The following is a 13,355-nucleotide window of genomic DNA, read 5'->3' as shown; positions in this document are numbered from 1 at the left end:
TATAAATAAAAGATGATAATAATTTGAATAATAAACTTCAGAGACAACTTTGCAATGCAGTTTCTGCTGTGTACACTAGAGGTCAGTGTTGATGCAGTTTGTGCTGTGCACACTAGAGGTCAGTGTTGATGCAGTTTGTGCTGTGCACACTAGAGGTCAGTGTTGATGCAGTTTGTGCTGTGCACACTAGAGGTCAGTGTTGATTCGGGAATGCAGTAATGTGCGGAATGCAAACTTCACTTCCTGCATATAATTACCTGCTGTATCATACTGTAGGAACAATATCAAATTATACTTATTATTATTGTTATCATTATAAATTTGATTTAACCTATAATCCACCTGTGTATCTCTCCAAGGGCTGGATGTACATCCAAGATGGCAAAGTTTCCTAAAGCATCATTATATTCTACAGTGAAACCTTATTCCGTTTATCAAATAATAAAAAAAGTATTTGTACCTTTTTAAGTGCAGGTTAATATCCTGTAATCAGTGCTGCAAATAGAGTTCAGGTTCTTATCTCTGACACATGGATGAGGCACCTGATTGTGACTTATAGTCTTGTACGCAGTCCTGTCTGCATCGGTATGCTAAAACCGCCTCCAAATTTCAAACAACAGAGATGTGAACTAGCAGCGTCTTAGGACGGAGGATTTCCATCACTGAGCGCATTTAGGCGATGAAATACCGTTTGGGATGTCTTTAGACGCACAATCGGTTGCACCATCAACACTTGCACCAACCCTAGTGTTGGACTGGGGCATGTAGCACCTAGCAGGGGAATGCAATCACAGAGGCCCATTAAGGGGTGTGGCTAGCTGCTGGAAGGGGTGTGGCCTTCTGACCAAAGAGGAGGGGCCAGCCATTATAGGCGCGCCAAAGTATAGTTTTAAACAAAAAAATTAATGTTTCAAATAAGTTAAGTTTCCCATTTATCATTGATCCGGGAGGTAGTTACAATCCTGACAGCCGTGAGGTAGGTGTTCACAACGCCAGCGCCAGAATCCCCACATCAGTCAGAATCTAACGCCAGCATCCCCACGGTAAGTAGTGGGGTTAGGGGGAGAATTTTGGGTTAGTCTTTGGCACTAGGGGGGGAGGGTTAGATTTAGGGTGTGGCGAGGGAAGGTCAGGTGTCAGTACCCTAACCCTGTCGGGATGCCGGCGTCGGGCTTCTGACCACCAGGTTCCCGAGCCCTGGCTTCCCTTACCCAACCCATTGGTCCTTATCATGCTTGCAGGACAAAGCATATCTTTATCACAGTAACCCCATTAGCGGTTCTTATTAAGGTTAGAGGGCTGCCCAATGTGGCCCCAAAGTGTATCAGGTTGGCTATCATTTCCCTAGTGTATGATCCAGCCAGGGTCGGTGTTATGTGCCCCTTGCACCCTCCTACAAATATATCCTCTTGACATGTCTCTGATTAGTATTTTATAGTATTTCTACATTATATTTATTATTATTATAGTATTTTCTATATTATAAACAGGGATGGTGCGTGCCAAAGGGGCACGTCATATATAAAGGGGTGTGGCCTCACGGAGAAGGGGTGTGGTCACACAAAGTATCAATTCACATTACACTGCACAGTAGTGTCTGTTATTCACGTTATATCAGAAAGTAGTTCCCATTATACACACCATGCCAAAGTAGAGCCCCTCCTACTCATCATCATTTCTCTTCCTCATCATCATCATACCTCTCCATCATCAACATCATCATTTATCCTCCTCATTCCTTTCCATCATCACCATCATAATTTCTCCTCATTCCTCTCCATCCTCATCATCATCATTCTCCTCATCATTCCTCTCCATCATCATCATCATCATCATTCTCCTCATTCCTCTCCATCATCATCATTTCTCCTCCTCATTCCTTTCCATCATCATCATCATAATTTCTCCTCATTCCTCTCCATCCTCCTCCTCCTCCTCCTCATCATCATCATTTATCCTCCTCATTCCTCTCCATCCTCATCATCATCATTTCTCTTCCTCATCATCATCATACCTCTCCATCATCAACATCATCATTTATTCTCCTCATTCCTTTCCATCATCATCATCATTTCTCCTCATCATCATCATTCTCCTCATTCCTCTCCATCATCATCATTTCTCCTCCTAATTCCTCTCCTCCATCATCATCATTTCTCCTCATTCCTCTCCATCATCATCATCATCTCTCCTCCTCATTCCTTTCCATCATCATCATCATCATCATAATTTCTCCTCATTCCTCTCCATCATCATCATTCTCATCATTCCTCTCCATCATCATCATTTCTCCTCCTCATTCCTTTCCATCATCATCATCATCATCATCATCATCATCATCATCATCATCATCATCATCATCATTCTCCTCATTCCTCTCCATCATCATCATCATTCTCATCATTCCTCTCCATCATCATCATTTCTCCTCCTCATTCCTTTCCATCATCATCATCATCATCATCATCATTTCTCCTCATTCCTCTCCATCCTCATCATCATCATTCTCCTCATTCCTCTCCATCATCATCATCATTTCTCCTAATTCCTCTCCTCTATCATCATCATTTCTCCTCATTCCTCTCCATCATCATCATCATCATCATCTCTCCTCCTCATTCCTTTCCATCATCATCATCATCATTTCTCCTCATTCCTCTCCATCATCATCATCATCATCATCATAATTTCTCCTCATTCCTCTCCATCATCATCATCATCATCATTCTCATCATTCCTCTCCATCATCATCATTTCTCCTCCTCATTCCTTTCCATCATCATCATCATCATCATCATTCTCCTCATTCCTCTCCATCATCATCATCATCATTCTCCTCATTCCTCTCCATCATCATCATCATTCTCATCATTCCTCTCCATCATCATCATTTCTCCTCCTCATTCCTTTCCATCATCATCATCATCATTCTCCTCATTCCTCTCCATCATCATCATCATTCTCATCATTCCTCTCCATCATCATCATTTCTCCTCCTCATTCCTTTCCATCATCATCATCATCATCATTTCTCCTAATTCCTTTCCACCATCATCATCATCATCATTTCTCCTCATTCCTCTCCATCATCATCATCATCATTATCATCATTTCTCCTCCTCATTCCTTTCCATCATCATCATCATTTATCCTCCTCATTCCTCTCCATCATCATCATCAGCATAATCATTTCTCCTCATTCCTCTCCATCATCATCATCAGCATCATAATTTCTCCTCATTCCTCTCCATCATCATCATCATCATCATCATTTCTCCTCATTCCTCTCCATCATCATCATCATTTCTCCTCCTCATTCCTTTCCATCATCATCATCATTGCTCCTCCTCATTCCTCTCCATCATTGTCATCATTTCTCCTTCTCATTCCTCTCCATCATCACTCATTCCTCTCCATCATCATCACTCCTCCTCATTCCTCTCCATCATCATCACTCCTCCTCATTCCTCTCCATCATCATCACTCCTCCTCATTCCTCTCCATCATCATCACTCCTCCTTATTCCTCTCCATCATCATCATTTCTCCTCCTCATTCCTCTCCATCATCATCACTCCTCCTCATTCCTCTCCATCATCATCACTCCTCATCATCAACATAATTTCTCCTCCTCATTCCTCGGAGGAGGATGATTGCAGTGTGTTTGATAGTCAGGGAGCATGTGGGGGGAGTTAATGGGGAGTGATGGCAAAGAACCAAAGTGATGTCACGTCCTGTGTCTGTACGCAAGGAATATGACGCTGGTATCTGAGTTCCCTCAGCCAGTCTGCGGGACCATAGACTGACTCAGCACCGCGACAATGGAATGATGCGTTTTTCTACGCAGATGCTGGGTGAGCAGAGCCCCAGGTGGGCGTCTCCATACATCTCCTGGCTCTGACATTTGCATATTTCTTCCTAGCAGCTGCGTACACAGATGCAGCAGCATTAGCAACCACTTTCAGTCAGGTCCTAAGTACAGGAGATTCTCCTAAGTGTCCTCTCTATGCAGGAAGAGGTGACTGACAAACACCATGGAGGACCCCAGGGGCCCATTCTAGTAGGCTACGTCCTGCGGCTAACGCATATTCATTTGTACTTTAGAAATATGTTATGAATTGATACCGCTTAGTGTAATCCTAATGGTGGTTTTGCATTACTGTACAACTTCCTAGCACTGTCCCCAAGGACTTTATTTGAAATGTTTCACTAGATTCTCTTATAGAGACATGAAATCTGCTAATTTAAATGGACGATTCTACTTTATTTTTTATATATAAAATTGAGTAATTTCTCAATAGTAGGCTCCCTCACGTGGGGTCTCGTTCCCATGACAAGTGGGAACCTTGATGAAATTTAACCTTCATGATGGAGGTTAATTTACAGGAGTAGCTATGCTGGGACTAACATGTCTCATTCCATCACGCGGCTGGAAATTTATGATGTCATGGGTGCAGATTCAGCATGCTGCGGACTAATCTGCATACTGGGCCTGATTTAATTGGGGATCCTATTACACAGAGAAAGGGGCTACCGTGGTAGAGACCTCCAAATCTTGGGCTACTGATGTTTTATACCCAAGTGGTCAAGTGTAGACTCTGCGAGCTTGCTTTCTTTGTCTTTACAAAATGGAGAATGAGTGAGTTGAAGTGGCATGAAGGAAATTTAAACAAAGTATTTAATTTAGCTTCTCTCTGTAAATGTGAAGTAAGGCTCTCCTGTGTGTACTAAGAATATATTTCCAAAATGGACAGTCACTATTCTGGAACCATCATTTTCTGGAATGTGACTTTGTCCAGTCTATCAGATAAAGTGGTTGGAAATTCTATCTCACCTGTGGCTTCCACCATGCCTTCCAAAATCACCACAATCTCAAACTCTTCTTTACCTAGTTGATCCTTCGACATTTCCCAGAATGGACTCTGCTCATTGAACTCGTGACAGATAATGAGAGGGGAGACAAGGAAAAGGCGATCATCACCGGTGTCAAAACCCACATTGATGTCTGTCTGGTTGAGAGGGATAAATTCTCCCTCCTTGGTTTGTTTAGACTTGATCAGTTTGGCTCTGATAGAGGCTTCAACAATGTGGGAATTTCTCAGGTCACCCACCCTGAACATCAGACACAGCTTCCCGTCCCTCACAGAGATAACGGCCATATTAGAGAACATTAGGGTCTCTGCCCGCTTCTTTGGCTGAGAGATTTTCACAAACATGCAGCCCACCATGAAAGCATTGACAATGGAGCCAAGAATGGCCTGGACCAACAGGAGAACAATTCCCTCTGGACACTTGTCCGTGATGACCCTGTATCCATATCCTATGGTGGTCTCTGTCTCAATTGAGAAGAGGAATGCAGATACAAAACCATTCAACTTATCAACACAAGGTGTCCATGTTGAGTCTTCAATATGGTCCAGGTCTCCACGGATGTAGGCAATGAGCCACCAAATAAATCCAAAGAAAATCCATGTAGTGGTGTAGACCATAGTGAAAACCAGCAGGTTAAATCTCCACTTGAGGTCCACAAGGGTGGTGAATATGTCCGTCAGATACCTGTATGTTTCCCGGACATTTCCATGGTGAACGTTACACTTCCCATCCTTCTCCACATATCTCTGCCGCCGTCTTTTCTCAGGCTCTGCTGTCACCATGGTACGGTTTGTAACCACAACTGATGTGTTTTGTGCTTGTTTCGGCATCTTGACCCCTCTACCTTCAATGTCCTTGTCCATAAACTTGCACGTGTTCATCTTGAATTGGAACTGAGTGGGGCACAGTCACTCCTGCCCTGCAAAGACACAATATATTATAACTATAATATCAATCATTCAAACAAGAGCTTTTCTCTTTAGCGACAAAAGGGCCAATTCAGAGATGGACGGATTTACGGAGCAGCTCGCAAGTGGCTGTACAGATCCGTCCATCTCCCATGCAAATGCAGAAGGAGGTGTCAGACACCACCTTGCTGCGATCCCAACACTGCAACCAACGTTGCAGGCTAGAATCACCAACGCAACCATCATGACCAATGGATGCAATGGTTGCCCCTTTGTTCCAGCTGCGGCAGCTGAAGCTTCCCACAACCTGACCGGGAGGTACAGATCCCTCACATGGGCGATACAGATCCCTCACATGGGCAATACGGGTGTAGTGTAGGTAGGTGTGTGCGGGGAGGGAGTGCAGGATATGTAGTGTAGGTAGGTGTGTGCAGGGCTAGGGTGTGCAGGGCTAGGGGGTGTAGTGTAGGTAGGTGTGTGCGGGGAGGGAGTGCAGGACTAGGGGGTGTAGTGTAGGTAGGTGTGTGCGGGAGGGAGTGCAGGGCTAGGGGGTGTAGTGTACTGTCCCTCACCACAGATCCCTCACATGGGCGATACAGATCCCTCACATGGGCGATACAGATCCCTCACATGGGCAATACGGGTGTAGTGTAGGTAGGTGTGTGCGGGGAGGGAGTGCAGGATATGTAGTGTAGGTAGGTGTGTGCGGGGAGGGAGTGCAGGACTAGGGGGTGTAGTGTAGGTAGGTGTGTGCGGGGAGGGAGTGCAGGACTAGGGGGTGTAGTGTAGGTAGGTGTGTGCGGGAGGGAGTGCAGGGCTAGGGGGTGTAGTGTAGGTAGGTGTATGCGGGGAGGGAGTGCAGGGCTAGGGGGTGTAGTGTAGGTAGATGTGTGCGGGGAGGGAGTGCAGGGCTAGGGGGTGTAGTGTAGGTAGGTGTGTGCGGGGAAGGAGTGCAGGGCTAGGGGGTGTAGTGTAGGTAGGTGTGTGCGGGGAGGGAGTGCAGGGCTAGGGGGTGTATGCGGGGAGGGAGTGCAGGATAAGGGGGTGTAGTGTAGGTAAGTGTGTGCGGGAGGGAGTGCAGGGCTAGGGGGTGTAGTGTACTGTCCCTCACCACATAACTGACCTTAAGGGTGACAGGTCAGCACATCCCTGTCCTCACCACATAACTGACCCTAAGGATGACAGGTCAGCACATCCCTGTCCTCACCACATAACTGACCCTAAGGGTGACAGGTCAGCACATCCCTGTCCTCACCACATAACTGACCCTAAGGATGACAGGTCAGCACATCCCCGTCCTCACCACATACCTGACCCTAAGGATGACAGGTCAGCACATCCCCGTCCCCATCACATAACTGACCCTAAGGGTGACAGGTCAGCACATCCCCGTCCTCACCACATAACTGACCCTAAGTGTGACAGGTCAGCACATCCCTGTCCTCACCACATAACCGACCCTAAGGATGACAGGTCAGCACATCCCTGTCCTCACCACATAACCGACCCTAAGGGTGACAGGTCAGCACATCCCCGTCCTCACCACATAACTGACCCTAAGGGTGACAGGTCAGCACATCCCTGTCCTCACCACATAACCGACCCTAAGGATGACAGGTCAGCACATCCCCGTCCTCACCACATAACTGACCCTAAGGGTGACAGGTCAGCACATCCCTGTCCTCATCACATAACTGACCCTAAGGATGACAGGTCAGCACATCCCTGTCCTCACCACATAACTGACCCTAAGGGTGACAGGTCAGCACAGTTTACTTCACTTTAATACTTCACAAATTTTTTTTCTGAATAACAAACTTTTGGCTTATGGGTACCGTGAAAACAATTCTGATAATATGGGGCGCCGTGGTTCAAAAAAGTTTGGGAACCGCTGCCATAGGAGGAATATGGACAAACCTCTTCTCCTGACACCAGAGGTCTGAATCTGAGCCATCTGGAAGAGGCCCTGGAGCAGTGAGTTTGAGACCTCAGGTTAATATGAGTTTCAGTGCTAGGTGGAGGTGGGGTTTGGGGCGTCAGTAAACTAAGGGGCAGATGTATCAAACATTCTAAAGTATTGGAAAAGTGAATAAGTGGAGGAGTTGTCCATAGCAACCAATCGGCTTCTACCCAGGGGTTAAAGTGGGGCAAGCCAGGGCAGAACTGCGATCCGTCAGTTCCATTTGTAGACAGAACCAGTTCCGCATCCTCCGGCCTACCTAACCCAGGAAGTCAGCCAGGTGCCACAAGGAGATGCCAGGCACCCGCTGAGATTTTGTTACCCTAACCTGATGCCGAAAGGTCGGCAGATGAAGATCCCGACTAGTGTAAGTAAGTACCCTAACCCTCCCCTCTCCCCCCCTAACCCTCCTTTAGGAGTGCCTAACCCAAACCTCCCCCCCAGGGGTGCCTAACCCTAACCTCCCCCCCTAGTGCCTAACCCTAACCTTCCCCCCAGGGGTGCCTAACCCTAACACCTCCCCCCCAAGTGCCTAACCTTAACCTCCCCCCAGGGGTGCCTAACCCTACCCTCCCTCCCTAGTGCCTAACCCTATCCTCCCCCCCAGGCGTGCCTAACCCTACCCTCCCTCCCTAGTGCCTAACCCTACCCTCCCTCCCTAGTGCCTAACCCTAACCTCCCCCCCAGGGGTGCCTAACCCTAACCACCCTGCCTAGTGCCTAACCTCCCCCCCAGGGGTGCCTAACCACATCACACTGCCTCCACATCACACTGTCCCTACATCACACAGCCTCCACATCACACTGTCCCTACATCACACAGCCTCCACATCACGCTGTCCCTACATCACGCTGCCTCCACATCGCAATGCCTCCACATCGCAATGCCTCCACATCACACAGCCTCCACATCACACTGTCCCTACATCACACAGCCTCCACATCACACAGCCTCCACATCACACTGTCCCCACATCACACAGCCTCCACATCACACAGCCTCCATTTCAGTTTTCACCTCACTTATTACCACAGCATGAACACCTTTACTTCAATCACCCCCCTTATTCAGTGTCTACATAATCCTCTGCTTTACCTACTTCTTCCACCCCTATCCTCCCCCTCTAGTCTCCTCCACTTGCTGTTCCCCCTTTTTTCTCTCACCAGTCTCCCTTATAACCCTCTACTTCTCTCACCCACCATTCCTGTACCTCCATTCTTACCCACCTCCCTCCCTCCATGGACCACTAAGCCCTATTCCCTCTTGTCTCTGCCGGTCCCCTCTAGGGCTGCTGTGAGAAATCCTTGACCAGAGTATAGCGACATCCCGGGGGTGCCCCCCTGGAGGGGGCGTGGCCACTGCATGTTGGGGATAGCTGTACCTCCCTGTGGGTGGGCCTAGCATGTAAGAAGCACCCACTCCCAGGAGCATGGCATAGCACCCACTCCCAGGAGCATGGCATAGCACCCACTCACAGGAGCATGGCATAGCACCCACTCACAGGAGCATGGCATAGCACCCGGGACTATAGTACTCACTATTAGGATAACGGGGCAGTCCCATAATAGCCACATTTTAGCTGGATGTATTTAGATGCTAAAATGTAACAAACAAAAAAATTAAAGGGAAACTACTTTATTTTGTACATTTCTCATGTAAATAACACATAAATAAAATCTATTTTTGTCATAGAGACAGATGAATGAAGGACTACATTGTGACATAACACAAGGTCATCTTATACACACACATTCCGCCACCCATATCCTATCCCACTGCTCCATGCTCCTTCCTCACTATCTACCCCATCTGTGTCACCCCTGTCTGTCCCTCACATTCCACAGCACATATCCTAACCCACTGCTCCATGCTCCTTCCTCACTATCTACCCCATCTGTGTCACCCCTGTCTGTCTGCCTCGCCCCCCTATAGAATGTAAGCTCTTACGAGCAGGGCCCTCATCCCTCACGTGCTTTTCCTCCCCCTACTTATAGTATAATTTACTCCTAACTCCCCAATTGGCACCTTACACCTGGTTGCTAATATCCTGCTGCTTGTGGTATGCATCTATGTGTATAACCATGTCCTTGTCCTGTATGGTTTTATATTACTATTACTGCTTTTCTTGTGGGCTCATTTATGTACTGTGTAAGGCACTTCGGAACCTTTGTGGCACCATATAAATAAAGGATAATAATAATTAATAGATGCCCCCCTCTCCCTCTCTCATTAACAGATGCCCCATCTCCCTCCCATTAACAGATGCCCCCCATCCCCATCTCATTAATAGATGACCCATCCCCCTCTCATTAATAGATGCCCCCTCTCCCTCTCATTAATAGATGACCTATCCCCCTCTCATTAATAGATGACCTATCCCCCTCTCATTAATAGATGCCCCCTCTCCCTCTCTCATTAACAGATGCCCCCATCCCCCTCTCATTAATAGATGCCCCCCCTCCCTCTCATTAATAGATGCCCCACTCACCCTCTCATTAATAGATGCCCCACTCACCCTCTCATTAATAGATGCCCCCTCTCCCCCTCTCATTAATAGAAGACCCATCCCCCTCTCATTAATATATGCCCCCCTCTCCCTCTCATTAATATATGCCCCCCCTCTCCCTCTCATTAATATATGCCCCCCCTCTCCCCCTCTCATTAATATATGCCCCCCCTCTCCCTCTCATTAATATATGCCCCCCCTCTCCCTCTCATTAATATATGCCCCCCTCTCCCTCTCATTAATATATGCCCCCCTCTCCCCCTGTCATTAATAGATGCCCCCTCTCCCCCTGTCATTAATAGATGCCCCCCCTCTCCCCCTGTCATTAATAGATGCCCCCCCTCTCCCCCTGTCATTAATAGATGCCCCCTCTCCCTCTCTCATTAATAGATGCCCCCCCTCTCCCCCTGTCATTAATAGATGCCCCCTCTCCCCCTGTCATTAATAGATGCCCCCTCTCCCTCTCTCATTAATAGATGCCCCCCCTCTCCCCCTGTCATTAATAGATGCCCCCTCTCCCTCTCATTAATATATGCCCCCCCTCTCCCCCTCTCATTAATATATGCCCCCCCTCTCCCCCTCTCATTAATAGATGCCCCCCATCCCTCTCATTAATAGATGCCCCCCTCTCCCTCTCTCATTAATAGGTGCCCCCTCCCTCTCAATAATAGATGCCCCCTCTCAATAATAGATGCCCCCCTCTCCCTCCCATTAACAGATGCCCCCCATCCCCATCTCATTAATAGATGACCCATCCCCCTCTCATTAATAGATGCCCCCTCTCCCTCTCATTAATAGATGACCTATCCCCCTCTCATTAATAGATGCCCCCCCTCTCCCTCTCATTAATAGATGCCCCCTCTCCTTCATTAATAGATGCCCCCCTCTCCCTCTCATTAATAGATGCCCCCTCTCCCTCTCTCATTAACAGATGCCCCCATCCCCCTCTCATTAATAGATGCCCCATGTCGCTCTCATTAATAGATGCCCCCCCTCCCTCTCATTAATAGATGCCCCACTCACCCTCTCATTAATAGATGCCCCACTCACCCTCTCATTAATAGATGCCCCCTCTCCATCTCATTAATAGGTGCCCCACTCTCCCCCTCTCATTAATAGATGCCCCCCTTTCCCCCTCTCATTAATATATGCCCCCCTCTCCCTCTCATTAATATATGCCCCCCTCTCCCTCTCATTAATATATGCCCCCCTCTCCCTCTCATTAATATATGCCCCCCCCCTCTCCCCCTCTCATTAATAGATGCCCCCCATCCCTCTCATTAATAGATGCCCCCCTCTCCCTCTCTCATTAATAGATGCCCCCCCTCTCCCTCTCTCGTTAGTAGATGCCCCCTCTCTCCCTCTCTCGTTAGTAGATGCCCCTTCTCCCTCTCTCATTAATAGATGCCCCCTCTCCCCCTGTCATTAATAGATGCCCCCTCTCCCCCTGTCATTAATAGATGCCCCCTCTCCCCCTGTCATTAATAGATGCCCCCCTCTCCCTCTCTCATTAATAGATGCCCCCCCTCTCCCTCTCTCGTTAGTAGATGCCCCCTCTCTCCCTCTCTCGTTAGTAGATGCCCCTTCTCCCTCTCTCATTAATAGATGCCCCCTCTCCCCCTGTCATTAATAGATGCCCCCTCTCCCTCTCTCATTAATAGATGCCCCCCCTCTCCCCCTGTCATTAATAGATGCCCCCCCCTCTCCCCCTGTCATTAATAGATGCCCCCTCTCCCTCTCTCATTAATAGATGCCCCCCCTCTCCCCCTGTCATTAATAGATGCCCCCTCTCCCCCTGTCATTAATAGATGCCCCCTCTCCCTCTCTCATTAATAGATGCCCCCCCTCTCCCCCTGTCATTAATAGATGCCCCCCCTCTCCCCCTGTCATTAATAGATGCCCCCTCTCCCTCTCTCATTAATAGATGCCCCCCTCTCCCCCTGTCATTAATAGATGCCCCCTCTCCCCCTGTCATTAATAGATGCCCCCTCTCCCTCTCTCATTAATAGATGCCCCCCCTCTCCCCCTCTCGTTAGTAGATGCCCCTTCTCCCTCTCTCATTAATAGATGCCCCCCCTCTCCCCCTGTCATTAATAGATGCCCCCTCTCCCCCTGTCATTAATAGATGCCCCCTCTCCCTCTCTCATTAATAGATGCCCCCCCTCTCCCTCTCTCATTAATAGATGCCCCCTCTCCCTCTCTCATTAATAGATGCCCCCTCTCCCTCTCTCATTAATAGATGCCCCCTCTCCCTCTCTCATTAATAGATGTAATGGTGCGTACACACACCGCAATATAAATTAGCAATTTGAATGATTATGATATCGTTATCATTCAAATCGATCAGATATAGTGATATCGGCCATCGGCCATGTGTGCCAGACAACTTGCTCGGTATCGAGCAGGTTACTATAGGGACCCGCGATCGTTGATCGCAGGTCGCTATAGCCGTCGGTGATTTAGTGATGTGCTGGATGTTCAATATCGATATAAATTTATTCTATCCATAATCTTATATGGTTATTTAGTGTCCAGAGTTAATATACACTAAGAGGATGTTTTATACACACATCAGTTTTGTAATGATTCTAAGCAAAGTAATAATACTACTAATAATAAATATTACTATTATTTTTATTAATATTATTATTATTATTATTACTATTATTTTTATTATGAATATTATTAGTATTATTATTATTATTATGTCATTATGATGAGATGAATAGCACCAGGCTTGCTGTATATAATGATTATATGATATCGGATTATACAGAAATGATTGCCTTCTTCATGCTCACAGTCACACACAGCCCCTCAGCAGGTACCCCAGCTGGCACCAGGTGGCATTGCCCTCTAGCTCTGGCTGATAGAAAGCCTGGTCTAACACTACAGGCTGGCAGTAGAGCGCTCACAGATGGCTGTACATACCACACTGGTACTTTGTAATCAGCACATTTTGCCAAAACAACAAGAAGCGTCCGGCCTTTATAAGAAAACATAAAGCCCTCACTTATTGGCACAGCGAATGGAAAAGAGAATAATAACTGGTAGTCAGGGAATGTCTCCGCCTTGCCGATGCCACTTATAGACCTAATGTTCGTCTTTTT

At 47.4% G+C, this 13,355-nt stretch overlaps 1 protein-coding gene across 1 annotated transcript in view; it reads right to left on the bottom strand.

Moving 5' to 3' along the window:
- The window catches only part of LOC148453940 (G protein-activated inward rectifier potassium channel 4-like), a 200,208-nt gene that overhangs the window by 11,617 nt on the left and 175,236 nt on the right, over window positions 1-13,355 (bottom strand). Inside the window, exon 2 of the mRNA XM_088461470.1 lies at window positions 4,834-5,790. Coding sequence (XP_088317596.1) covers window positions 4,834-5,752 — 919 coding nt within the window. The 5' untranslated portion in view covers window positions 5,753-5,790. The remainder of the gene's footprint in view (window positions 1-4,833; window positions 5,791-13,355) is intronic.

Source organism: Taudactylus pleione, unplaced genomic scaffold (assembly GCF_031769625.1).
Source record: "Taudactylus pleione unplaced genomic scaffold, aTauple2 ptg001059l, whole genome shotgun sequence".
NCBI lineage: Eukaryota > Metazoa > Chordata > Amphibia > Anura > Myobatrachidae > Taudactylus > Taudactylus pleione.
This window is presented reverse-complemented; position numbering and strand designations above follow the sequence as displayed.